At 36.1% G+C, this 27,746-nt stretch overlaps 1 protein-coding gene across 24 annotated transcripts in view; it reads right to left on the reverse strand.

Moving 5' to 3' along the window:
- The window catches only part of GPHN (gephyrin), a 306,821-nt gene that overhangs the window by 69,647 nt on the left and 209,428 nt on the right, over positions 1-27,746 (reverse strand). For 10 of the 24 annotated variants that reach the window (XM_087746576.1, XM_087746567.1, XM_087746558.1 and 7 more), the window contains 2 exons: positions 10,939-10,995; positions 2,655-2,696 (listed from right to left, as the gene is read on the reverse strand). The exons of 5 other annotated variants lie outside the window; for them this stretch is intronic. In XM_087746576.1, coding sequence (XP_087602702.1) covers positions 2,655-2,696; positions 10,939-10,995 — 99 coding nt within the window. The remainder of the gene's footprint in view (positions 1-2,654; positions 2,697-10,938; positions 10,996-27,746) is intronic. 9 more of the 24 variants (XM_087746578.1, XM_087746574.1, XM_087746571.1 and 6 more) reach the window with 1 other exon arrangement.

The raw sequence follows: 27,746 nt of genomic DNA on the forward strand, positions 1-27,746 counted from the left end.
CCTGGATATGAGACATTATGCAATACAACATTACTCCTTTTCTTCCCCTTGACTGAAACTAATGGCAGGCTTTTGGACTCAATTTAACAATACCTCAGTTTGGGAGATTTTCTATCATATCATTTAGAGGTCAGGATGTTGTTTACTCATAGCAGCCTTTTCCATTTTCCAAAATAATAGCAGATGACATTGAGCATTGCTGGACATGCATCCTGACATTAAGCTGTATTTCTGAATGAAGAGTCTCTTACATAGTTAGAAACTACATTACAAATCCTTTACGGACCCCAGAGAATCTCCAGTCCCTCCTTGCCTCTTCAAATAGCTACAATTGCCACAGAGATCTTCAGTTTCAATTGATTTCTTCCTTTGGAGCTGTTATTGGCTCAAACGGTCTGTTAAAAAATACACAGGGTGCTATTCTGCCACCAGAGAAGAATGTATCCATATTTTTTTATTCAGTTTGCAGTTTAAAAGAGGGCAGTCTAGGTCTTGCAATGTATGTTTCATAAGCATGAAAATCTGATCAGCTAGAAATTTTTTAACTGTATCACAAGATCTGGTTCACCAGGCAGCCAGGTTATCCGCATTTTAGATATGAAGATCTTCTCTTTGGACAGAGTATAAAGGATGAATTGCTTGTACAGTGTTGCACTGCCACCTTGATACTTCGGCTAGCAGACTCTTTACTACAAACTGCAAAGCCACCCTTTGTGGACAGCGTTCACTAAGTCTTCATGCGCTTAACACTCCATTTTTTTCCTTCAGTTGCAGTAAAATCTAATTATTCCAAGATCACTAATTGGTACTACAGCCTGATAGCTTTAGAGAAGGCAAAACAGTTTTTGGAATCTGATCAAGCAGGAGACCCATATATATTGACCAGTCACCAGTCACAATACTGTGGTTTGTATTTCTTTGGAAGACTGTGATCTCTCCAGAACATGAGAGGGATGAATGGCTGAAGTTGCAGACAAAGTAAGAGTCCAGTTTCCCTGGAAGTGGCTTATTTACTTCATAATCCATAAGAGCATGTTCACCATTTTTGCTGATGTGAGCTATCATAGTTGGATTCTTTGAAAACAAAGGTGTCATCAAGCTGAAATGCCTGTTGACCCAGTGCTTTTTCTTAACTTCATACAGATCATTCAGAAGAATGGCTGGTTGAGTAAGGATGGCGCTTGTCTTGCATCTGTAAGCACTAAACTTAATTTCTTGCTCCTGTATTAGCTTAGAAAAAAGTGTCTTTGTGTGTGTATGAGTATAGTATTACTCATTTATTCCATATTGCTGTTTTAATGATAATCATGCTAAAAATAGCGAGGCCTTCATACAATACAGTAACGAGGCACAACAAACTGCAGAATACGTATCAAGTGCTTCTAAAAACACATACTTGATTATCTTTAAAACAACTGTCTTCCGGTGGAGCCGGACAGCAACTATTTATCTATGACAGAAAAACTGGTAAGCATCTTTCTTCTTAAAAACTTTTTTATTAGATCTTTTGCCTGTTCATACACTCAAACTAGAGAAAACCTTTCTATTACTAAGGATAAGGAAGTGCTAGGAATGATTGCTTGAGAAGCTGAAGCTTTCAAGAACAAATTAAGACACACATCAGCAAGGTATTGCTTACACATAGATTCTCCTGCGTAGGGACAAAATGATTTGAGTAGGTGAGCTCCTTATGTTGGCATTTGGTATGACGCTCATTAATAGAACACTCACATCAGGTCTAGAACTCGGGCCACAGTGTGAGATAGAGTGAACTGTCATCTTTTCATCATATCTTGTCAACTTTAAGGGATTCTTTTATCATACAGAATAAATAACTGCATGTGCTCAAGACTGATTCAGTATTGCAGAAAACCTCAAGTCCCTCTTTTAGATACTCATTCAATTCAATAATCAATTATAATAATATGCTGAAGCCTAATCTTTACACAATGGGTCATGGCATTAATTTGACAGTATTTTATAAATTCTGTTTTTATCCCATGATGTTGTGAATTCTAGTTTATCATCTTTCTCCCTTTTTCCCATCCTAATTACAATTGAATGTATTTTTCTTTTCAATTCTTGTGAAGATGCTACTATACCTTATTATAGAAGACTATCGTGAAGCTGATATGGAAGTATTTACAACAGTATATGCATTTAGGCAGGTCGTGACCCAAGCCAGAGCTTTGGGAATTAATAATGAACTTCAGATACCGTAAAACCACCTATATCTAGACAGGTAATTAGTAATCATAATGTGATGGCCATCTTTACAGAGTCTTTCCAGTTTCATTGGCTGAAAATGGGTCAGACTAACCAGTGAAGCATTTTGCAGCCTGGACATCTGTAAGTTTATTATTTTTACTTTAATGTAAGAGATAATTAAGGATGCTTTTATTATATAATTTATGCTCATATGTTATGTAGCAGTTGCCTAGCTAGACTATATATCATGGTGGTCCCAGACTGGTACAGTGATTTTAAAACCATGCTGAACATGGCTGCAGATTGATCATGCAAAATCTGCCCCCCCCAGCTGATTTTTCCCCACTTGTGCACAGTGCAATGCAAAAAAGAAAGAAGTAAATAAAACCAAAAAAGTGTGATGGGCGAGCAGGTCGACTGTGTGAGAGAACACGTGCAAAGTATACCTCAGAAACACTATAGGTGGATGAGCACGAAGGGAGCCGAGCCTGGTTGTGCAGTGGGGAAAAGAAAACATTGTTAAAAAAGAAATGGTGGCACAGTAAGGGTTTCAGAAGGTTTTCTGTATAGGTGGTTCCAGCACTGAGATAGTAGCAGGGGGTTCATTAAGTTCCCACGACCAGCTATTTCACAAACTCCAAATTTATGCTTTTTAAGGTGGAAGCTTCTTAAAAGAAAAAAAGAGTACTGTATTTATAAAATATTTACAACTAATGATGCATCTGAAGACAACTATCAATCCTTGCTCCTCTAAATAACTGACAACACTATCCTTAGGACAATAAGGTATTCTAGGATGAAGCTTTACCAATCTCTTTCATTTAAACCTATTAGTTTTATTCTAACTGTGCAAAGGGTACAACATGAAAACCCATTAGAGGCCCTACTCTTCCCTGTATCTCTTTATGTTTTCAGGTGCTCAAAACAAGCATTTTGACAACGGAGGTTTTTCTTCAGTCTCACTGCCCCAAAAACCAGAATAACTTGCAAAGTTAAATGACTAACGGCCAGATGTAGGTCAGTAGAAATCTGCAGATTATGTCCCTAAGCAACGTAAAGTGCTGTGATTCTCGAGGGACACTGCCCACCGTCGAAAGCTTTCAGCATAAACACAAGTTAATTGGTAATACTACAGTTTTGCTGATTGCATAAGAAACTGTTTATACAAGATACCCATTTTTCTATATTATTAACCACTCAGACATAATTTAAGTATTAAAAAAGGACTCTCCAGTTATTTATAGGATTTCTTTTCCTAACAAATCTGAAAATCCTTTCTTTGATTGAAAACATTTCATGTTTCGATTACAAAGAGTAGTCTGAGTTTTGGGGTTTTTTTACCCCTTAATAATGATCTGATGACACCTGGCTGTGAAGAAAGAGTAAAAGCAGCCTAATAAGTGAAATTTAAAAAGACATGGTTCTTATAAATGCATTAAAAATGTCCTCTTGATTTTTTTCTAGGGGTGGAAAAATGAATTATCAGAAGCCTCAGAAAAACTTCCTTAGACTTCAAGAAAATTAGTATCCGTACAGCAGTTTGGATACATTTGTGGTAAAGATGAACCCAGCAAGAATTTCCACATAAATTATTAGTGACCACTTGCTGAGTCAGGTATTATGATGGACAGGGCAGTGAACACAGTACTCATAAAAAGTCTCTCATGAATATTCTTCAATCTCAAATGTGTATTTCATAATTCCTCATTGAAATATAAAATACCACTTCCAGGAAAATTCTGCTACAGTCACATCTGTCTGTGTTCATTTATGTCTCCGTTATATACCTCTATACAGCTGTTCTTTCTTCACTGAAAATTTTTTAATACTCTGAAAATATTTTTGTTCCTTTCTGGCATTGTGTATTTCGTTTGCTCTTCTAGATAACATTACTAAGGAAATCTGAATCACTTCACAACATCTTAAATGTTCACACACACTCAGCACTTTCTTCACCTGATGAAATGTTTTGTTATAGAAAATGCCTTCAGACAAATAGAAAGAGTAGAAAATGCAGTTTTAAAAAATCACGTATTATTCTTAAACAGGCTATTTTGTAAAAAAAAATAAGGAAAAAGAAAAAAGAAAAAAGAGAGAACCCCTTCTGACAGAGCAAAACCTGTTTCTAGAAACATTGCTTTCAAAGCTTTCTAAGAAAGACAAGGTGAGCATTTGCTTAGAACAGGGGTTCTGCTATTTGCTTAAAACTTTTGGATGAGTCTCTAATCAAGATCCTCATAAATAATGTCCAACCATTGTTCCCATGGTTTGTCTTGCAGCAGCATGGAAAAAGAAGAACCATTAGCTTCGGTTTTGCAGGTGAGGATCCAAAGAATGCAGTAACAGCAAGAAATATCACAGCAGCAGTTTTTTAAGTATCAGCAGCTAGATAAACAGAGACAACAACGATGAGGAGGTTTGGAATCATACTCTGCAAAGTTTTGAAGAACTTGGCTCATCTTGTCTACTTCTCACACTAACTTACAAAGGGTATGCTACACACTTGTGTACTTCTTTAATCTTGTCTTAGACAACTACTGTAAGTAGGATGCTAGTATTTTCCTTGTCAAATTATCGTGTGATCTAATTATCCATATTTTCATTAATATCTAGGCTAAACTTACCATTTAACTTCAGTCTTATTCCTGTTAGTATTTAATAACTTCAAATAATTTTGTATTTTCTTTTTCATAGTTCCAGTTGTATAGAAGCAAATTATAATATTCCCTTCAATAACATACCTGTAGGGTTTATTTCTCCCTATGCTCAAATACACACACAGTTTTTCTTAATCTTTTAATCTCACTCACTCCAAATTCTTTTTTTCTTATTCATACATGTAGAGACTCTCAATTTACCTATGTAATTTTCTCATAACGATGAAATCGAAGGTATGCTCAAGTGTTCTAGTCTCAAAATGATCTAATGTTCTTGAGGAAAGGATTATGCTCATACCACACTTCTGCACATAGTGATTGCCGTTTTCCTTTCAATAGGATCACACAAGGAAACTGTTTAATCTGCTGCACATTTATCATTTCCTGATTGTTTCTATGGCATTGCTTTCTTGCTAACTAGTCTCCATTTTTGAGCATCTTCCTGATTTCAGTATTTTCTAAGTGTATTGCTTCTGTGTTACTAAATGTCAATACTTTTCCAAGCTCCTTTGACGATTCTGCGATCTATCACCTACTCTGCTGACAATTTGTTGTCATATTTGAACTCCAGTGATTGTTTCTTCCAGTTTGAGAGAGGGGCAGCTCTCCTTATTTTGTATGCTACCTGACAACCCCTACATATTACGTTAGGTGAAGCTAGCATGCTAACATTTGAGCTGTTGGGCTCTTTTCCCCCATGAACATTCAAGTTAAGGGGCTATGTTGTCAGTCACAGTAATTCCCCACTGCGAGAATGATTTTAAAAGAGCTACGCCCATTTACACCAACTGAGAATCTCATTCACAGGCTGAAGGAGCAATTTGCTGCTATTCTGAGGGCCTTACTGGCTTGACTCAGATCTTTAATAATGGAATATTAAGAACAGGAATAAAAGCCCTGTAAATGTAATCCTTCATCATGATCAAAGGCGGCAGGTACTTAAGGTAAGACAGAACACTGCATGCAGGAGAATGTAGATTCTGAGAGATACAGCTCTGTATGAAAAATGATAATCCCAGTTTCATTAAACATCATCTATGGACAGTATTTGGTCTCTGCTATGAATTCTGAGAACATTTTTCTTGAACAAAACCAGAACCTTTGACTTGGAACTATGCTGGTCAAAAGCCACACAAAAATTGTTTGCATGTTACTTGGGAACTCTGTGTAGAACTTCCATACTTAATTTTTTTTCTGATGGGCTTTCCATAATATTTTTCTACAGAATTTAAACTTGCATTTAAAATTCTTAGCCTGCAAAATTACAAAAAAAACCCAAAATCTTTAAAACACAGACTGAAGCCATATTGTTCTGTTGAATCTCAGCTGAACTCCACACTTTCAGGAAGGTATCAATTTTAGCAGGTATTATGAGTTCTAAAATATAAACCAGTTAGCTGTTTCGCTGTTGATCATCTCAGTAGGTAAAGCACTTACTTGCTACTGCTACATTAATTTGAACAGTAGGGGAATGCTAACATGGCCAAGTAATAGAAGCCTAATTTTTCTAAATAATTTTTAAGCTCAGCTCCAAAGACAGGTCTCTGGGAGGGATCAAAGGATTAAGCCATGAAAAGAACTGGAACAGCTGCAAGGAAGATGACTGAAAGTCTCAAGAAGAAATGGAAAAACAAATCTCAGGTCAGGATAACTTTTTTTTGTAAATGGTTATGCATTACTGCTGATACTAAAAGTAGTGTTTTAAAATGAAAACTACTCAAACCCCCAAACTGCTTAATGAACTCAAATTTTCATGCATGTTTTCAGTGCAATCTTATTTTAAATATCTGGCAGGCTTTCTAAACTTTTGGTGGAATCTGGGATATTCTGCAGAATTCCAATGTTTCCTACATACTTCCAATGGCCTTTGAATTTAATCTGGAAAGCATGTCTTTGCAATTCATTCTGGAACACAGGTTCCACCTTAATAGTATACACAACTGTGCAATAGCATTTCATTTTCACTTATAGGGCTGGCCATCAGATACTATATGCTCCCCCTCCCACACCATTCAATACATTTCCCACACTGTAGGAGTATTAACAACTTACATCTAACCCCCTTTCCAGAAGAAGTATGGAAGAGATGAAAATTATTTTAAAGATGAACTATTAACAGATGCCTCATTATTTTTTTTTTCAATTGTCCACTATTTAGTAAGGATTTGTTCTATTCTTTGATCAGTCATTTGTATATTGTCTTTTAAAATGTTGCCTTATCTAAAACATCCATTATTACAGCATGAATCAGGGCAGCAGTGACAAAGCAGCAGATTTTCATTATATGTTATTATACTTGCAATGTGTCCTGCTTGTTTTAAGAAACTTAAAGGGCATATGCAGAATATATGGAACATTTCTTAACTCACAATCTGACTTCCTTACTTACATTGTGTAGGGTACAGCCACAAAATAACAGATAAAGTGGCACAGAGGAACACAACAATTTCATGACAACTAATCTGTCATGGCTCATATGGTCTCAGCTTTTCATTTGAAACCTTTCCCCATGTGACATTCTGTGAAATAATGTGTGATTAGAACACCTTTTTTGTAGTACAAAGTTTCACGGCACTGGCTTTATATTTATTCATTAGTACTAAATCATGAAGTTAAGAGTGAGGAATCTAAAATAAAGGAACTTGCTTTGACTTGATTATGACTAATAAATATGAGATACCACCAAATCTAAAATACCACACAGTTTATTCTCCAAAAAATTTGTTTCTTAAAGATTTGCCAGGGAAAAGATACAGTCCTTTAATCAAATTTATTTTATAGAAAGCTGCAATATATTAGCAGCTCAATTTCATTGTATTTGATTATAAACTCAGAGACAATGAGCAGAAATCAACTTTATGTGAGATACATAGCTGGATTTGCAAAAGCATCCAAAAGGGGTAAAAATTATCAAATCATTATCATTATCAAAATTACCTTGCACTATACAACCATAGTGGATTATGCATTAGAATGAGAGTGCTGAGAATGACAATAGTCATAGTGTATGGAAGACACAAACAGGACATGAAGCTAAAGAAATTATTCTGAGAATCTTCACTGGATGGATGTGCAAAGAGATAAATGGTTACTAACTTTCACATCTACTATGCTCACAACTGTCCCTTTTTTCTAATCTTCATTGTACATTAAATTATGCAGCTTAAACTCACTTCTATAGAATTAATTGCTGAAAAGCTGATCTTAATTTATGAGGTTAACTGCTAAACATGAGGTACTGGTGTCTGTATTGTTGGATTTGACTTGCTTTATTAAATACTTCTGTGACAAATGGGCAACTTTATAGGGGTGTCGTGACTCATGCTAGATCCTAACCCTTTTCTCAAGATTTTTTTTTCATTAAAGAACAAACCTAATGCACAAGAAACATGCTGCAGAATTTTTTATATTAGTCTGCTAAAAAAAAACAAGCAACAAAATTTGCATAGCTGGCATTCAACCAAATATTAACCTATTTTGTGAGATAAAATAGGGACTCAAAAAGATTAAAGGCAAAGACAGAGGTACATGTGAATGTATATGCTTTTGGGTTACCTTAATTCAGCCATAGTCTTCAGTTCAGGTAAGGCTATCAATCACTGCAGAAGATATTTTTTTCCTTTAAATTAAGGATATCTATTTTATTCGTTGCTAAGTTGAATATTCAGGAAACTTTTAGATATGCAATCTCAATTTTGGAAAGGGATATTTTTTTGGTTGCCATAAAGCCAAGCAGTTTGATTAGCATTCATTAAAATGTAGTAGAATATTCTTTTAAATAAACCCTGTCAATTTGGTCAGGTTTCTCACACACGTTAAAATAAAACCCCAGCTAGAAAAGAAAGAAAACACAAAGGGAGAAAGAGAGAGAGAAAGGAAAAAGATGGGGATGAGAGGACAAACCAATCAGATTTGGTGTTACCAGGCAGCGGAAGTTTTAAAAAAACAGATCACCGAGTGAAATCGTACATTTACTCGGAGAGAGCATCCTTTGACATTGCCTTCTAGATGATCTCTGAGCTCCTCCAGCTTTCGATGGAGCTACATGTAAACATCAGAAAATGAATTGAAAAAGCAACTTGTTCTCTTGTCACGTTTTTGTTTTTTGTTTTTCCCCTTTTCTCTTTTGTTCTTTGGTTTTGTGCTTTTTTTTTTTAATAAATCATAGCATAACACATTTCTCACTGCCTCTGGCAAAACATTTCAAGACATCAAAGTGCTTTGAACAACACAGACATACAAGCTCAGTAAACTTGGAAACTGGAAACAAGATATTTCTGCTTGATTAACATGGCTCTTTTTTCAGTACAGGAAAAAAATTGAAAAATCAAAGGACAGATCATTCTAAAGCTACTGAATCTTTGCTACATTGTTCATTTATTTATTTATTTGCTTGTTTATTGTAAGGCTGTTTCCTAGAATTTATTTCCATCAAAAATAACTTTTTAGAGGTAAATTTTCATGTTTGGGAACCTCAACTAGGATTTCCCATTTTCTATAAGGATATTCATGTAAGATTTTGTGTCTAAATATATATTTTGGGTCATGAAATTAAATCCTGGGCAATCAGATACAGAAATAATAATCCTAAAATAGGTGTCAGTGGGTGTTCATAAAAATAATAGGTGAATCCCAGCACCTAAATAAGCTACATCTGCATATGTATATGCATTACGTATCTCGAATTGTATGTGATGACCCATTAAAATGCACAGGTCACAGTAATTACATACACAATTTTCAAAAACAGTATAGAAACTGTGGCTGTTTTGTATTTTCCTCCATGTGAATTCAGTGGTCCTGACTATCTCCCACTGAAACAGTGCCTCATTCATGTACAGTGCTCTTCTCATCTACACTGTATCTTAAACCTCTTCCCAAAACACAAGATAAAAAGATAAAGCCTCACAGACAGTGAGGAATGCTATAGATGCCTCTAGCTATAACTTGTACAAACAAATAGCAACTGGCTTTTTCTACGCTGAGATCCATTTAAATGGTGGCACTACTGGAAAGAGGTGCGTAACTAATCCTTCCCCTCCCCTTCTTTATGCTCAGTGAAATAACATTTTCACAAAGAGCAGCTGTAGAGCTGTGTTAGAGAACAGAGAGGATGGCTTGTCCTGGAACAAAGGCAATACACTCACATACAAAACCGAAACAAAAGATCAAAAATCAAGAAGGCAGGAAAGGCAAGGAGAGTGCAGAAGAAAAATGAAACAATTAGCGCTTGAGAAAGGGCTAAAAGGAAATAAAGTGGAAAAAAGGTGAAAAATTGGATGGCTGAAAAAGAGGCAGCTGTTGAGATGGACCCTTAACGGAATGGCCTGGACTCCACATGATCAGCATCTTGGTATAGATTGTGTCCTGTGTTTCAAAACCTTTTATTAGGGTGTAACACTATGCATGGTGGGTACTGATTTAGATATCTGCCTGTTCTGTTAAGTGCTATAATATTTGAGTATGTTTGTGCAAATATTAGAAAGGCAGAAGGGACTAATTATTAGCAAAACAGTGGCTCCATTCTTATTAGCCTCACAGGAATCTCTCTCTCTCATTTCCTCTTTATTTACTCTGATTTTTTCTGATTTAAAGGCTAGATATACATGAAATATTCAACTCTCTTGTAATGGTCTTTTGCAGAATTAAATGGAAAAAGTGTGAGCACTATAAAAGTTTAATTATGTTTCAAGATGGGAAGCAGTCGTCTGAAAATGAGTAAGTCACTTCTCCATGTAACAGGCAGTTAAGAGGCAACAAACAACTTGGATCAGAGAAGTGGTTTAATCATGATCACCAAATTACAGGCACTTCAAGAAAGTTGTTACTATCTCCTATTTGTCATGACATTCAAAGCTAACTAACTGGCAGCCTGCCTTCAGTAGGTTGTTCTATGTGTAGCACAGAAACAAACAAAATGTGACCCAACAGCAATAAGAATACTGAAATAAAAATGATGAGATGGTGAGAAATGGAAAAGCCCCTTCCCTCCCTCCCCTCACCTCCCCCTTCAAAAGGAAAAGTGTAGGCTATAGAAGAAAACTTGCAAAATAAATGTTAGAAACATATTTACTTTGAGGGATCCAACTCTACTAGCAACTCCTTTGCTTTCATCCGGCCGTCTAATTTGCTACAATGGGGGAAGATGGGTAAAAAAGACAGAAGAATAAAGAAAAAGTGAACTTAAAAAAATTTCCACACAATCAGTTAGCAGTACATGCAAGACATCAATTTGACTCTCTGAGACACCTCTAGAGGACAAAGACACAGACTCTAATTTCTGGAATAAATGATGCTTTATCATGGCATTTTAAACTTCCTTTGTTGTTCATTTTTATTTCAATATATTACCAATCTGGCACATATGTCGCATGCTGAATTCACGAACATTTTTGAAAGAATACATGTTATTTATTTGATTTGGATATGAAGAATAATGAAGCCCTAAAACTCTAACTGAAGAAAAAAAACACCCTATACCTTCTACAAATCATATGATCATAGTATGCTGTAACTGGGAGTATCAGGCCTGGCAAGTATCATGATTGATACCTGACAGAATGCAATACAGATTCCTATTGACCCAGGCCTAGAGATTTTAGCCACTGCTATCAAGATTCCCAGTGAAAAATTATGCTGCCCAACCAGAAAATTTTAATGCCAGACCAACATCAGGTTTTTATTTTAAATATACCACGTATATAGCCTAGCTCCCAATATCTCCTACCTGATTACTCTTCCTTTATTATATATGTTTTTTTTCCTAGATGATGCAGAGGATGGAAGAAACAAATGAGGTAGCTGCTCAAAAGGCTTCGTACTGTTAGAAGCATGTAAAGTAAAACATTCATTTACAGCAAAAGTTCATTTCAGAATTGCTGAATTCAGTAAATAAACCTCTTTTCCTAATAAATTAAACTTGTCTCATGTCATTTGAAGTAGGGAGGAAGAAGACAATGAAAATGAATTTAGGGATATCCTTCTAGTCTGAGTCAAGACTGAATTGAAAGTTTTTATTATCTGATGGTTGTTTCACAGGTTATGTAAAACCAAGTCCCACACAACTGAGGTGAACCCTTTCAAACCACATTAGCTGTCTTTTCTTTAAGAAATCTCAGCAAGGAAGCCAAAGACTGAATGAATCATGGAAATTCAGCTATGCTTTATGCTCTCTGGAGAACACTAGCAAAAGCACAAGTTAGATTGCCACCTTTTGGTTTTATCTGACCCATGGAAAACGGAGAAATTCATATTCAAAACACAGTCAACTGAATGTGGTTTTTTTTTTTTTACTTGCACCAGATTCTCAAGAAAATAACGCAATTAAGCAATATAGCAACAATTTAAACATATAGTTCTGATAGGATGTCCACTAGCAAAATACACTGGAAACATTTAAGTAAATTGTTGCTTTTCTTCCCTCGTCTTATGGCATTAAAAGGGTATCTGTTTTGAACTCTAAAGTGAAACACCCACATCACTGTTTTGATGGGACTCCAAGCAAATCTCCAAGCAATTCTGGTATACTGACCAAGAAAAAACTGTCATTCTTAAATAAAATATGTCTCCTTTAGAACACAGATTCAAGTAAAATATATGCAGTTGTACTCTAGTTGCTATATTTTTCCTAATTAAAAAAAAAGAAGCCTCAAGAGAGAAAAAAGATCCTTATTTGAAAAGAAGACAAGAGGAGTTAAGAGCAAAGATATTTGGCCCAATAACCTGGTTGAGATATTACCAGTCCCAGACAATAAGCCATAATCAAGTAGAACGCCAATTCGTGTTACTAATTTGAAACTTTTTTTCAAAAATAATATAGTCGATTTTGTTTTGAAAAATGAGAAATAAGAAAAAATAAATGCTGATAATCTCACATAATTACATGGAACTAGGGCATTAAGAAAAATCCTACGTACCACGGAAACTTAGGGAAAAGTTGTGACAGCAATATGCATTCCCCTTCAGCAAAAAAGTTTTTCTTCTATTACTTACCAATGTGGGTATTATGGCTGCTCAAGTTGTGCTGAAGGTTTAGGATTCAGTCAGAAATGAGACTGGAGATTACAGGTACATATAACTGACATTATTTTACTCTTTCTTTCTTCAAAATATATAGAGGAATACATATGCAATGTACACATTGCAAGCAATGAAATTATAAATGCTTGAAAATATAAATTACAAGGAGATAGCCTAAGGTCAAGTCTTGTTTTACATCCATAGCACAGTTAATATACATGATAACATGTTTTCTTCAGGAACCTTGCTGAATGCAACTTGAGTGTCTCTCAAGGGATGAATCAGGGTGATATGAGTATGGTACAAACTATACTACATCTGTTCTGGGAATTAGATAGGGTATTACCAAGAAGGCAAGGGACAGCACGGATAAAACCCCCTTTTTTTTTTTTTTGGCAAAAGCCATAAAAAGGAATTCAGGTATATCCTTATCTCTCCCTGGTCAACTCCTGTACGACGTTCTAGAAGTTGACTGATAACCTAGTATTTCAGAAAATGGCATGGATTATACATTCCTTGTTTTTCAGAAACTCAGATAGACACAAGATCCCCATCATAGATGAACACTTGTAGCTAGGCAGGATTAGAATGAAAGATGTGTACATAAGTGTTCTAAATCAAAACTCTGTACACTTCTAACCCCATCAGTCACTTGTGTGATCTAGAAACGAGTTCTTTGATTTTTCTATTACCTACTTGTAAAATGAAAACACTACTTCCTTCGAAGCAAAACATAGGACTAATAAAAAAAACCTGAATAGTGAAATTGAAAACAAAACTTTGTGCATCAGGTTTTACGATTTTTTTTTTTTTTTTTAATACCACAACACAAGCTAAGTGAGCGGAATAAGAGATGAGGCACGAGCAACACTAAGTAGTTATTGGCAAAATGTTACCTGAAAGACATGAGGGTTTTGGAACATTCTGAAGGAGGAGAATGAAGATATTCAACGTAATGAAGCAAGAATGGTGTTATGTGGAGAACGTTGCAGGAAACTGGCAGGGTATAATGCACTGACAGTTGAGATAATGCATTTATCTTTACATCCCTTTCTTATTCACAGGGGAATAATAGTAGGAGTTAAAAGCTAAAGATTAGCCACAGGTGTCCCTATCCTGATATCTGAAGAACAAGGTGGAGTTACAATGGGAGCAGAATGAGCTAGGAAGCCAGTGCAAGAAAACTTAGGAAGCAGGGAAACCAGAACCAAACAGTGAGCAAAGAGTAGTGCTCAAATATGCTTAAAGGACTTGTCAGAAGATGAATGAAAGACTTGGGTACCAAAGAACAGACACTTAATGTTTTCTAAGCAGAAGTCTCACATATGGTTTCATAATTATTCCTCTACCTTCTAACAGAGCCCGTAAGAAATGTACCTGTTTATCTTCATCCCTGATTTTACTCCAGAAAAAAGAATTTAAAAGACTTAACCTTAAATATATATAAACCAGCAGTTATGCTCGTCATAAAGAAAGAACAGCTCTGAACAACTCGCTAATCTGAGATTCTGGCTTTAGTTGGATTTATTTAAAGGAAGAGTTCCACAACAGGAGAAATAGTCTCAAAATACCTAACACTATCTATCTTAGACTCCTTTCCCCTTCTGATAATATATCCTGTTCTTGCTACTCGAAAGTTTCCCTGCTTACTGCTTCTGAGAAAGAAATTGGAATTTTGCAGGACCTAAAGTTTTCAGAAATGTGTTTTCACATCCACATTCACCAAAAAGTCAAACATCTGTCAGACTTTTTTCCAAAATCCTGACTAATACATACATGGTTCATAATGACAAAGCCTTTTTGATATGATCAAATTACTTAATTCTGAAAGTGAATAATTGCAGCACTAGCAATGGAAACCCTTTACAGCAGTTGTTTAAAAAGATGTTAAGTTCCTTATTCAATGGCCTGGGCATGCAGTGTTGAAATCATGTTAATCAGAAGCAAGAGGTTATACTACACAGCATCCAAATCAAGTTCAGATTATTTGCTGTACACATAAGAAAAACATAACTGTGCTTCCACTTGACCACTACCACAGAGATCAATGATGAATGGTGAGTAAAGAAAACTATTAATATTACCTGTGGAACACTACATCACCGGGTGTGCAAATAAATGTTTTTGCATTTGTCATATGTGCTATCCCACATATCCCTGACAACTGCATCAACAAACGTTTTCTGTTTTCTTAGACAAAAATAGTCCCTGTTAGTTTCTAGCCATGGCTTCTTCTCATTGCACCCAACTAAAAGTTCCCTTGCACTCCTAAGCTGGTTGCCTTAGGGGATGTGAAGTTAAATGGTGTGAATATCCTCTACTGAATCCTCAGTCACGAAACTTGCTTGCATCATATTTGTCAATGTGACTACACAGACTGTTAATAAATGCTTATGAAGTTGTTCCTTTTTAAAGCAGGTTTTGGGCTGTGAAACAGTGACATTCACAAGTTTGTACATGCTATGAGAAAAGATGACTTCCTGTGGTTTTCCAGTTTTACCTGCCATTACTTCCTTCCAGTTACTGTCTCATCTCAAAATGCAGGGCATCATGGTAAGAAAGGAATGATCAGTTTTGGAAATCTACAGCAAAACCATGCATACGATGCTCCTATTTTGGACCACTTCCTTCAGCAGAATTCCACAATATACTCCAAATCTGTTTTTTTTCTTCCCCCAAGGGCAGTTCAACTGACCAAGGCAAAATACGGAAGAACAACAATGGGATAAACCTCTCTCCAATCCAATGTAGCTTAAACAGATGTTCTATGATTCAGTGAAAAAGTAGGTGGATGTATAAAAACAACATTAAAATGATCTTAAAGATAAATGTATTGAGAAGACAAAAACATTAAAAACTTAGAGAAGAGAAATTAAATATGAATCATAATATATTCAAACAGCTCCCACATGAAGGAGCTTTGAAAGAATAAAATATATTAAGTACAGGGATATTTAGGAGCCATCAGCAATTTTTTATCAAAAGCTTGGGGACTCCTCAAGTTGATATAGTGTATTCAACTAGAGAAGAAGGGGGTCCAGTTGATGAAGAGAAACCATAAAAGTTATACTATGCATATTATTACACCATTCTGTTCCAGGAAAATGTTCTTGAAATCTCTCACACAAATTCTCACACAGTTCATATTAACAGAGAAACGTTATTTCAAAAGTATAACCCAACTGGCAATGATTTTACATTAGCTGGCCAGGAAGAAAAAAACTTTATGTATTGGCCAGATCATGTAAGGGAAGTGAATCCAAAGGAGATTAAATCTTATGAAGATGGAAAATGCTTTTTCTGACTCTTAGTGATGTTCGTCAAAGTTCATGGTATACAACAAACTGGAGATAAGTGAAGGACAGCGACATCCAGAAAAAAAGGAATAAACTGTAAATACTCCGTGGCTGGCAAGAAGTCATTTTAATTAGTGAAGTACTTACATACTGCTTGTCAACAAATTTGATGTTGGGGACTGTGACTGCCAACATCCAAATATTATATAATAAAATACTGATACAGGTGGTATTTTTTGCAACCCTTACTTGCCTGATCCAACAGTGGAGAATTCTGATACAGAAATCTGAACGCCAACTAGAATTCTCTTCTCTAATAAGAACAATGCTCTACATCAAGTGAGCAGTTTCTACTGCTAACAAAGAGCTTAATATATTGTTAATATTGCAGCAAATAAATTTCTTTTAAGTTAAAAAACGCATTATGTATAACTTTTTCATGCATGAAAAACAGACTTGCACTTGAAAGTATTTTTACTTCTGCAGTTTTAGGCCAGACATACGCCAGTTAGATGGGGCTTCCTAAATAAATGGGGAGTATTTTTGAACAAAGGGAATACAAGCTCCTATAACAGACATACATTCTCAATCAATAAACATATTCACACCTATGCTTCATACTGCAGTATGGCATAAATGTTTTATTAGGGTTGCTGCACTTCTTGAAAATGGTAAACCTACAAAAGCATAACGTACATGAATGCTAATGTATGCCAATAAAATGTCATTATCATACCATTACATATTTTGTTCACGCTACCCACATTTTAATTTTTTAATTGTTTTTTTAAAATGGGCGCTACTACTCACACTGTTCCATGTGCAGATGAGGAAATAAACACAGTGCAGGTGGACCAATCAGTGGTAAAAAGTAATGCAATTTTCTTGCAGTTTTGGAGTTTAGTACATTAATATCATCACTGGATCAATGGTCTGTTAACACACATAATGACAAAGATAATGTAACCGTGTCCTTATACAGGAGATTTTATAATACACTGGTTCTTTTACACCAACATGTGGCAGCCTAGTTCTTTAAAAATATCTATTGACTTCAGTGAAATTTAATGGTCAGAAATCAAATCTAAAAGTTGGTAGGTAAAATGTGCAGCCAGGGCAAAAGTGACTACAATAAATACAAACATTACATATTATGCCACTACTCTTAGTGACTTAATGTCCTAAATCTCATTTAAACTGAAGCTCTGGGCATATGAGAGTTGGGTCCGTCCTTTCACTATGCAAGTAACAAAATACACAGGCTTTATGTTGTCCAAGACATGAAGAGATTATAAATGATGAGTAATAAAACCAAATGGCTGCTCTTGGCAGAGGCATGCCTAGCCTAACGGGAATGGTATGGAAATCACACAAAGGGCTCCTACTGATAGTAAAGAATGCTGGTGATCAGAAGGCTTAATTACCTTGCACAGAGCTGCGTGCTATTGAGACCAGACTGCTCCAAGCAAACTGATTAAGTTCAAATACTTCATGCTTCACTTTATTATACAGGGGACACGTATGCACAAACATATAGGGACCAAGTTTTACAGTAGGGTTTCCAGACCTAGCTTGTCTCGGAGCTTTCAGTCACACAACTCTCCTGTCACACAGCTGAAGTTCCCCAAACCCTTCTACTCACTCAAGGCTGCCTTTCTCCCAGTCCTTCCTGACCATAGCCCTTTCTTTTCTCATGAAGCTATTGCTGCCTCCTGCCTCCAAGCTACTTCCTACTCTTCTCCAAACCACTCTAAGCCCTGCAGCCTCATCACTCAAGAGCCACAAATACTGTTTTGCTCTACACCAGACCTCTACCACTCAACCTTTACCTCTGTTTCTCCTCAACTCAATACTTTCAGTCCTCTCATTTCAGCCCTGCTTTGAACATTTTTTCACTGGCTGCTGGCATATTTTGCTCCCTGCGTATGCCTGCAGCCTCATTTATTCTCTGTCTTTCCCCACAAAGGAAAGCAGAATTTGTACCTCACGCTCCTGGTAGAGCTTTTAAAAAAACCAAACACCTGTCACATATATCAGAAATTTGTCTTGGCAAGCAGAGTTGTTGTTCATATTTAAGGTAAAAACATGGTAAGTCCTAGGTGGCAAAGTTTTGAATTCTTTGTATACACCTTTCCCAAACTGACAATTCAGTTCTGAATGTGCTGCTCTTTTGCCTTGCTGTCCTAAGCTGACCTGAAGTTCTACAAGCTGCAGCACATATAGGGCTGTTCATATTTCAGTGGAGGACAGCATCCTTTAAACATTTTCAGATACTAAGCTAGCTCCTATCAAAGATACCTCGGTGGTCACGGTGAAAGACGTTTCATCAGTTAAGTCACTTAGAAGTGACCTGATGGTGGAACAGGTAGGTTATAAAGCAAACCAGCTAAGACATTTGCTCTCTTTGACCACTTTTAGCAGCAAAATTAAGGGAGAAATGTTTGCATTTGGGCTCAGTGTAAGAAGGAAGATCCCACCTTTCTGAAAACAGATGGGCCAGTAGGACTTTAAAGGGAAGAGTAAACCTCTTTGAGGACAAGTGCATTTAAGGTTTGTTATCAAATATTTGTAGTATCCTGTACTTTATCCTTTTGACTAGGCTGTGCTGTGCTTGGAAAATCTGTGTAAAGCTTCTTGTCACATGTATTTCCTCACATCTACGCACCCTGAAGAGTTCAACTGTGAAAGAGAAGTGGAAGGGTCAGCAAGGATACTGAGAAAGGACATATCCATTAAAGCTACAGGAAACATATAATTAAAGCAGTGAGATGATAACCTCAGAAGATGAAGATAAGGTGGAAAGATCCGGGATTCAATTCCCTTTGCAGAAACTTAAAACAATAGGACCTTTAAGTGGCTAGATACGAACAATAACTTGGGAAGTGACCAAGGTCAATCTTTGTCCACACTGACGGTGCTGTTGAATGAAACCATTGTCCAAGGAGGCTGCCTGTGAACTTTATAAAGCAAACAAAGTGTTGCAAAGAACTACCATGCCAACCCACAGAACTCCTTGCTCAAAGGTGGTCCTCACATTTTGAAAAGCTATTTTTAAAAGAAAAAAAGCAGTCTTAATAAATAAGTTGTAATGAATGGTGCAAATCTGAAAGAGAGACTGCCAACAGCTGGTTTGAAATCTTGCCAAACTTGTTACTGTTTCTTATGGGATGATTTCCATAAATCTAGTGTAGGGCATTCAAATGGGAGGCCCAGTTTCCAACATAGCCACTGGAGAGAAATATGTTCCAAAGGTAAGCGCTTTGAATTTCTCACCTTAAGGATCCCTAATTTGTCATAGACTTTTCCCGTAAATACATTCCTACGGCCACCACTATTGCTGGTTTAAACAAAAAGTTCTTTACTGAAATATATGCAGGTTTCAGTAAATTTAAATATCAGTACATGCCTACAGAAATTCTTGTCCAAGAATATGCAATGCTACTGTGAAAATGATCAGAAATAGATAAATAACCACTTCCTTTCCTTTCAAACAAGCAAATACGCTGTTGAAGCCTAACCGAACAAATCAAATTCTACCCTATTCATAAATTCCCCTTTTAAAGAGATAATATGTATTTTGCCATTTAAAATTAAACTAAATTGGTAAGCAAAATAGAGGCAATTAATTTCAGACATTAAAGATAAATTTTGAGTGTAACAAATATGGGGATTCATTTGAATTGTTGTCATTACTATTAATCATCTGAACATATTCTAACACCTAATCTTGAGGCTTCTGTGAATGGCATATCATCTTCATGGTCACATAATTTTAAACTCACATTTTAACATGTCATCAGAATTTTGTCACGATTTGTGCTGCTACAGTTTATTTATTTTACAAAGGCAGAAACGTAGAAAAAAAATTAAATACTATTTTCTTACACAATCTCTTCAAGGAATGAACAAAACTAGTTAAACTGATTGCTGATGTTCAAAATGGGACAATTGCCTGGAGACTACAGTGCCTTCTCCCTTTTCCTGTTGCACGTAGAAAATTAAAACAGGGAGAGCAACCTATGATCAATATTTTACTAAACGAAAAGTGGCACAACTAAATAAGAATTTTCTCAAACACAGGCAATGCATTTGGCACATACTAAATTCTCCTTGCAGATCCAGAATACAGAGTTGGATAAGCATTGACCTAAGCCTTACATGAATTAGAAAATAAAGGGCTTCTGGCATACATGGTGAGAAAGGAGGTAATTAGAGGGGTAAGCAGACAAAGAAGTTGAATTTAACAGGATGAACTGCATTAACAAATCCAGAATGGCTGTTCGAACCTTCTGTGGAAATACTTGCTAAAAATAGCTACAGTTCAAAAACTCGGGTAATCAATATGATGTAAGAATCTACTTAATGAATGAAACTCTCAAATTCTGATAGCAATTGCTCAGGCTAAGTCCTAAAAGATAATTTTCTTTTGCCTTGGAAAGACAAACAGATGAATGACTATATTCACATTTGATGCAGTCCTGTGCTGACCTATAAATGCAACGGTAACATGATTCTGAGAACCAGCTTTTTGTAAAAGAGAAAGCCTACCTGCTTGGGCAAAAAAGATACCAGAAACAAGACCTTGATGTAAAAAAGTTATTACAAAAAAATCTCAAAATTGACATAAGGTCTATGTCTCCTGTGTCCTGCAGAAGGTATCCTGTAAGCTCCGTGCAAAACCAGGAGATGTGACACACACATTCTAGAGTAAATGGTCTATATGATCCTTGCATTCAGGCTCAATCTTTTTTTTAGATAAACAACTAACTTCTTGGATAGTTCTTTTTGTTATCACATCAGACATAGAATCGCTTCGCAGTTTTATACTATAATGAGATTGTTTAATTGCGTTACTACATGAAGATAGATTTGCTTTCAAATGAGAAATATTTTCCGCATGGATGCAATAAATCCAAAGTGAACAGGTACTCAATTCAAATAAGACTGATCTTGAAAAATATACTTTTCTGCATCAACAGACAACAGTTTTATCTACCAAGGGAGACAAATGACCACCTTTCATAAGCCTTTTGCAAAAGTACCATTCTAACTGAAGATACTTTGATGGACAGCCTAAATAAATTCTTGAAATTGAATACTTCGACTCTTTTCTTGAGTAGAAAAGAACAAAAAACCACACCAAGAAGGCCACTAGGTCTAGATAGAGAGCCTGGCAAACATGAAAATAAAAGATATTATTTTTTCTAAGCTAGAAGCTGTTAAGTACAAAATGGAGTTAAAGGAATTTAAAACAAGAAGTGAAAGATTCCTTAAACATAGAAACAGAAAAAGAGAAAGTAGAAATGCTATCATTTGAGGTTGGCAAGACATCAATGGTAAACCACGTAATGAAAAATAATACCTTGTCTGAATTTTGATTAGGGATGATAATACACATTATGGGAACAAAGGCATAGTAATCAATGAGAATTAGTATAAAGCTGTATTACTTTTGATGAGGCAACTGCTCTTATACACAGATGAAATGTAGGACAGGAACATATAGAAGTAAAATAGAATTGTTGGGAAGGCAAGGAAATTGCTAGTGGGAAGGCAACAGTATGTTTTGCTGAAAGAGGAACAGGAGAAGAGAAGTTATGAATATAGTTTGCAAATGAGTGATGTAGAAACTGACCATATCTAGATCTAGTATTTTCAATAATTATTTTGATACAAATGTTAGGAGTGCTCTCAGATAAATATGGGAGGCATTATCATTACAGAATATTGAAGTAATTTCATCAGCAGGTATTTGATAACATTGAAGATTGCTGTAAAAGAAATGGAGTGAATTTTAACACAAAGTTCTAAACTAACAAGCATGTTGGCTACGTGGGCAAGGACTTAACAGTCGGAAAAAAGACAGAGATTATTAATCCATTGTACAAAACACCAGTAAAATCTCATATAAGCAGATATACAGTTTTGATCACTCCAAGGAAGGTGAAATCTACAAAAAATGCAGGAAAAGACTTTTGAAGGAGTCTTTTTTTACAAAGATAAAAAGAAGGGGTTTGACTTAGTTAATTCATAAAAATGAAATCTGAAAGTTTCTATGGCTCCCCTTTATAAGTCTATTTGAGGAATGACAAATGAAGTTTATTTAAAGAATCAAGAAAAGATTGGCCTTATTTAAGTTAAAAGGCCACCAGTGGCACAAAGGCAACTGAGTGCAGACTGACCCATGAGGTTCTAAAATAAGGCTGGAGACAGCCATGCAAAGGGGAAAAGTATTTTTAGTTTGCCAGTCTTAGATGGTATTACATATTACAACATTAAATAGTATTAGATATTGCCCAAAATAGCAGATAAGATTCATAGAACCAGGAGGTGCCATTTACTTTTAACTACCTTATTTCCTAAAAACCTTTTCAAAGGGGAAACTGGACTTCAGGGACTACTAGTACACTCACTAAAGAACCTCCAACTTGAAGGCAATTCCATATTTACATCACCCATGAGAAAAGCAATGTCTGTGCTTTAGATTCTTGCTTCTCTCTGTGCTGGTTTTAGCTGGGAGAGAGTTAATTTTCTCCACAATAGCTAGTAGTATGGTGCTATGTTTTGGATTTGTGCTGGAAACAGTGTTGATAACACAGGGATGTTTTCGTTACTGCTGAGCAGTGCTTACACAGTCAAGGCCTTTTCTGCTTCTCACCCCACCCCACCAGCGAGGAGGCTGGGGGTGCACAAGAAGCTGGGAGGGGACACAGCCAGGACAGCTGACCCCAACTGAGCAAAGGGATATCCCACACCATATGACGTCATGCTCTGCATATAAAGCTGGGGGAAGAAGAGGGAAAGGGGGGACATTCAAAGTGATGGCATTTGTCTTCCCAAGTGACCTTTACGCATGATGGAGCCCTGCTTTCCTGGAGATGGCTGAACACCTGCCTACCGATGGGAAGTAGCGAATGAATTCCTTGTTTTGCTTTGCTTCTGTGCGCAGCTTTTGCTTTCCCTGTTCAACTGCCTTTATCTCAACCCACGAGCTTTCTCACTTTTACTCTTCTGATTCTGTCCCTCATCTGGCGGGAGTGAGACAGCAGCTGCATGGTGCTTAGTTGCTGGCTACGGTTAAACCATGACATCTGTGAGGGAACCAGTGAACTTTTACTGCAGATGGTACATTAACCACAGGAACATGTGTGCCTTGAAATAGCTTTCCTGGTCTAAATTTCAGTTTTGGCTCCTGCAAACACATAACTGTTTGCTGCTGCTAGGCTACCACCACTTTTTACAGCACTTTGGATTGCATGTGTACATGAAATGGAATATTATTATTATACTGCATATCTGTAGAAGCATGATACAGTATCAGGATGCTTTAATAGCAAGTTAATATAGACTTCTACATAAGAATACCCCTGGAATAACTAACAGCTATAGTAAGAGTGGTAGAAAAAAAATGGAAATATATGAATGTGGAAGCACCAGAAAGCATAGCAGAAGGAATATAAGAAAAACGTGTTGATGGCACACAGATTAATAGTTTATTTAGTTCACAGCACTTCATGCAGCTTCTGGGGATACCCAATCAGTAAAACAAGACAACCTAAAATGATTTACAGACCAAAACAAAGAGTTGAGCCACTGAGAGATGATGCTGGAATGATAAAAAGCAGGTTTAGATAAGGAGAACGCAGGACAGAGAGCAAATCTTACATATTCAAGAGGTGCAACTGGATGGAGAGACAAATATCCCCTTAACTGTCTGCTCCTAAAGAGTACAAAAGGCACATCCAACTTAATGGATACCCGTGTAAGAAGAAACCTAGAGAAGTTGTGGAGGACTTCATGATGCCCCACATCCTATACATCATTTCAATGAATCCTTACCAGACCAGGTGGGTACACATAGATGGATGCCTGAATGCTGGACAGACTACTAAATGTATGTATCTTCGTGCTTTTGAGTATGTAGATATGAAAGTGTGACTGAAATCCTTTTTCTTTTAAAATAACATCATCTACCTCTCCTATAATATCTGGCATTGAACTTAGCTATGCCGTTGCTAAATTATTTCTTATACTAAGAAAGAAACAACTAGAAGAAAGAGGATCATTGTCTATCCTTGCAAGTATGTTTTTGAAATTTCTGATCCTTTTATCAAAGAAAGAACACAGCAGTAAGAGATGTGGATTATTTATTATGTCAATAGTCAGTGAAGGAACAGAAGCAAGCCTGCCAATGCCTGAGCTGTTGATTAAGATCAGGTTAATGTATGGATGGCTGAAATTACAGATCAGCAGGGACTGAGATACTAAAAAAGAGAGCAGAAGAAAACCAAATTCCTACAAACAGAACATATGGCTATATGAAAATTCAGCACATAGATGCATAATTTTACTCTTGAAACCGTATTTCAGGAAGAAACAAAAATAAATCAGTTGGCACAGGTAATAAAAACTAATACCCCCAAGGAAAAGAGAATGAATGGAGATGGGAGGTCGATATTGTTCCAAGAGGCCAACTCCAGCAAGACATCAAAATGATCACCAGGCACCGACAGTCTCAAAAAGCATCGTTGACAAGACCAGAACTAGATATATTGAAAATGGAGCTAGCAAGTATTTCTGTAGAGGTGCATTCACAGTAATTTCTAAATGAAGGAACTGGATGAAAGACAGATGTAACTACATTGCTGTTTGGAAAAAACAAAACAAAACCAAACCCAAAAAACCTCGTCTTGTGATATATCAGAATTCAAACCAGAACATTGCTATTTCGGATAGGAATTGAAAAGGTGTGGGTAAGGAAACTAATGCAAGAAGGATGCACATCTTTTCCTTTTCTTAAAGTAATGCCAAACTGAAGTTACCAGAATCTGAAAAAAAAACCACTCGGCATTTGAAGAAAACGTAGTAATAAACAAAAACTCTTGCTCCCAAAGCTAACTGAAAAAAACATTTCAAGGAGGAACTGACAAGCTGATGCAGCATAAGCATACATAGATCTGAACTCATGCAGTCATGTGTGAGCCAGGATGCCTGTACAGAAAGATTATTTACATGCAGAATAGTTACAATTTGAAAAAGTAATTATTTACAGGGAAAGACTGAGAAGCTTATTTCTGACATGTTTGAAAGTTTCCCTGGACTCAGGAAAAGAATGGAACTCCATAGTTTAATAAAGTACCAACTGGTTACTAAGAAAGAGAAATGTAGGAAAATTTTGCACATTAGAGCTTCTTCATATGATTCAGCATATAACAGATCTGAAAAGTAGCTGATTCTACGAATTCAAGAATTGTTCTGGATGCTCTGGATTGGTATAGGTAGCCAATTCCCAACTACTCCAGCATCCTTCTTTAGCCCTGCTATGAACAGTTCTTGGGCAGGAGACAAGGAAGAGAACTGGATTTTGGCACTGCTATTTAATACAAACTCAGGTTACCAAAGAATATGGTGCTACTTGAAAAACAGATATTCAAGAAAAAAGTAAAGAAAACTAAGTCAAATAAGTACTTCTACTGAAATTCAATATTCAGCTAAAACATGATGACATAAGTCTTTATTCTGCCCCTCCAGAGACTTGTTGATGGGTCCATTCTGGTACTAACAAAAAACCCCCAAACCCTACCCCTATATTTTTCAACCTTCCTACAAAGTGAATCTTCCATTTTAGAAAGGATTTTAGTAGACTTTGCTTTATGATGTATTTGGGTTTTTTTGATATCCCAAGCATACCAAGCTGCTTCTTAGTTACAATGTCTCACTTCTGAAGCAGTGGCATTTAGTGTTTTTAACTAACAACAATCAGGGTTTTTAACCAAAATGTAAACTAAAAATAAGACTTGTTAGGACTCAATCACCCACATGTTTTGCCAGGACAATACACTTTAAACAATGAGGAAAAGAGGCAATGATTATATGGAAAATATTCTAGTATTTGATTTTAAAGCCACTGCTGCACTCTGTTGAGGACAGCCTGGGAGGATATGGTAGATTGACATGCGTTAGTAAGCAGGATTCCCCATTTTAAGGCAACCCTGTCTACTTCCTACTCCAATGTACATTCTTTCAGCATCTCTTTTCACTAAATATAATTTTTTGTAATCCTGGAATGTGCACTGAAAAAAATTAAGGAGGACATAAAAGCCAGAAATAACCAAGAAAACATTGGAATTTTTAGCAGGTTCAAATACCTAACTAAGCCCGTGTGTCTATAAACAGCTACCTATTTTACAAAAAAAAGGAAGAAACCCTTGCAGTGCTCGGAGTGTGACTTCACCTACCTAGATCATCCTAACAATTTAAAACATCCTTTCCACTTTTCCATGCCCTTCAACCGTATCACAGCTAAAGAGCTGTGCCAAAGCACTTGCTACTTATTGAAGCAAGTTCCTGGGCAGAAAAAACTATAGCATATGCAAACTTCATAAATAAAAAAGAAAAAACCTTTACTTGGGAATTTGTGTATGCATATAAGCTTTAAAATATATTCATATACTGTCCATTTTGTTTTCACCTTGATTACCACCTTAAGAAGAAATAGTAGGAATCAAGATAACAAATTTAACGCACTCAATGTACACAAATATCTACCCTATGGATAAAACTACAAATCATGTTCTGAACAGCATCTTATTATTAACTAAGAATTTCTGGTAAGCAACCTGATCTTTCTTCTACTGAAAAATACTGAATATTTCTACTGAAAAATTTGTAACAATAATTGATACAAAAGCATCTTCCCAACTCTACCTGGTCACATCTGCTAATGTCATTACTTCACATAGTAGTTGTATATTAAAAGTCACAACACTAGACTGAAAATACAAATCATAATTAGGTTTAGTATTAATTTGTAACTCATTTGACTGTGTGGAAAACTTGCAGCAATGTGCACATTCAACATTAAAGCTATGGTTCATGACAGAAGGTGTTCAAAGCAGCATTTTTCATTGGTATAAAGCATGAGAGATGATTGAGATAAAATATTTTTTGCCACAGAAATAATTTTGATCAGCCTTTAATTTTTTTAAAAAAAGTTTAATGTATTGTTCTAGGCTTTTTCACTTCAGAAATTCTCTGCAACTGAAACATTCACATAAATTACAAGTATCATACTTTTTACATTAGGAATATTGGGTCTTTAGGTGAATATCAACTTACGAATGATAAAGATAACAGTTCTTAATAGGAGACAGCTATAGAAAGTTACAGAAAGTGATCAACTAGCAGAATTAAATGTACTATGCTACAAAGGTGTGGATGGAGCAGTGGATAGATGAGATGACCATTTTGCTAGAATCTAAAAAAAAACTTTTGAAAAGTAGCCTTGTTTGCTCATTTTAGCGGTAAGATAGTGCCTGTATACTTTTTTTACATAGGAATTAAAAGCTATCTATCACAACTACAAATATGTAAGGATGTAACTTAACACCACTGAGGGTTTTGTCTGATTCAGTGTAACTGAAAAATGGATAGCTAGGGAAGGGACAGATAACCAGCAAGTAAAGTAGAGACAGACCTTTTCTTAAGCAGAATACAAGGACTGTCGGGAATGAAGTAGCAAGACGGAAAAAGAAAAAAACGCTCTCATCTTAAAGGTACTATAACA

Source organism: Nipponia nippon, unplaced genomic scaffold (genome assembly GCF_047370975.1).
Source record: "Nipponia nippon isolate SJK-2023a ecotype South Korea unplaced genomic scaffold, ASM4737097v1 scaffold_10, whole genome shotgun sequence".
Taxonomy (NCBI): Eukaryota; Metazoa; Chordata; class Aves; order Pelecaniformes; family Threskiornithidae; genus Nipponia; species Nipponia nippon.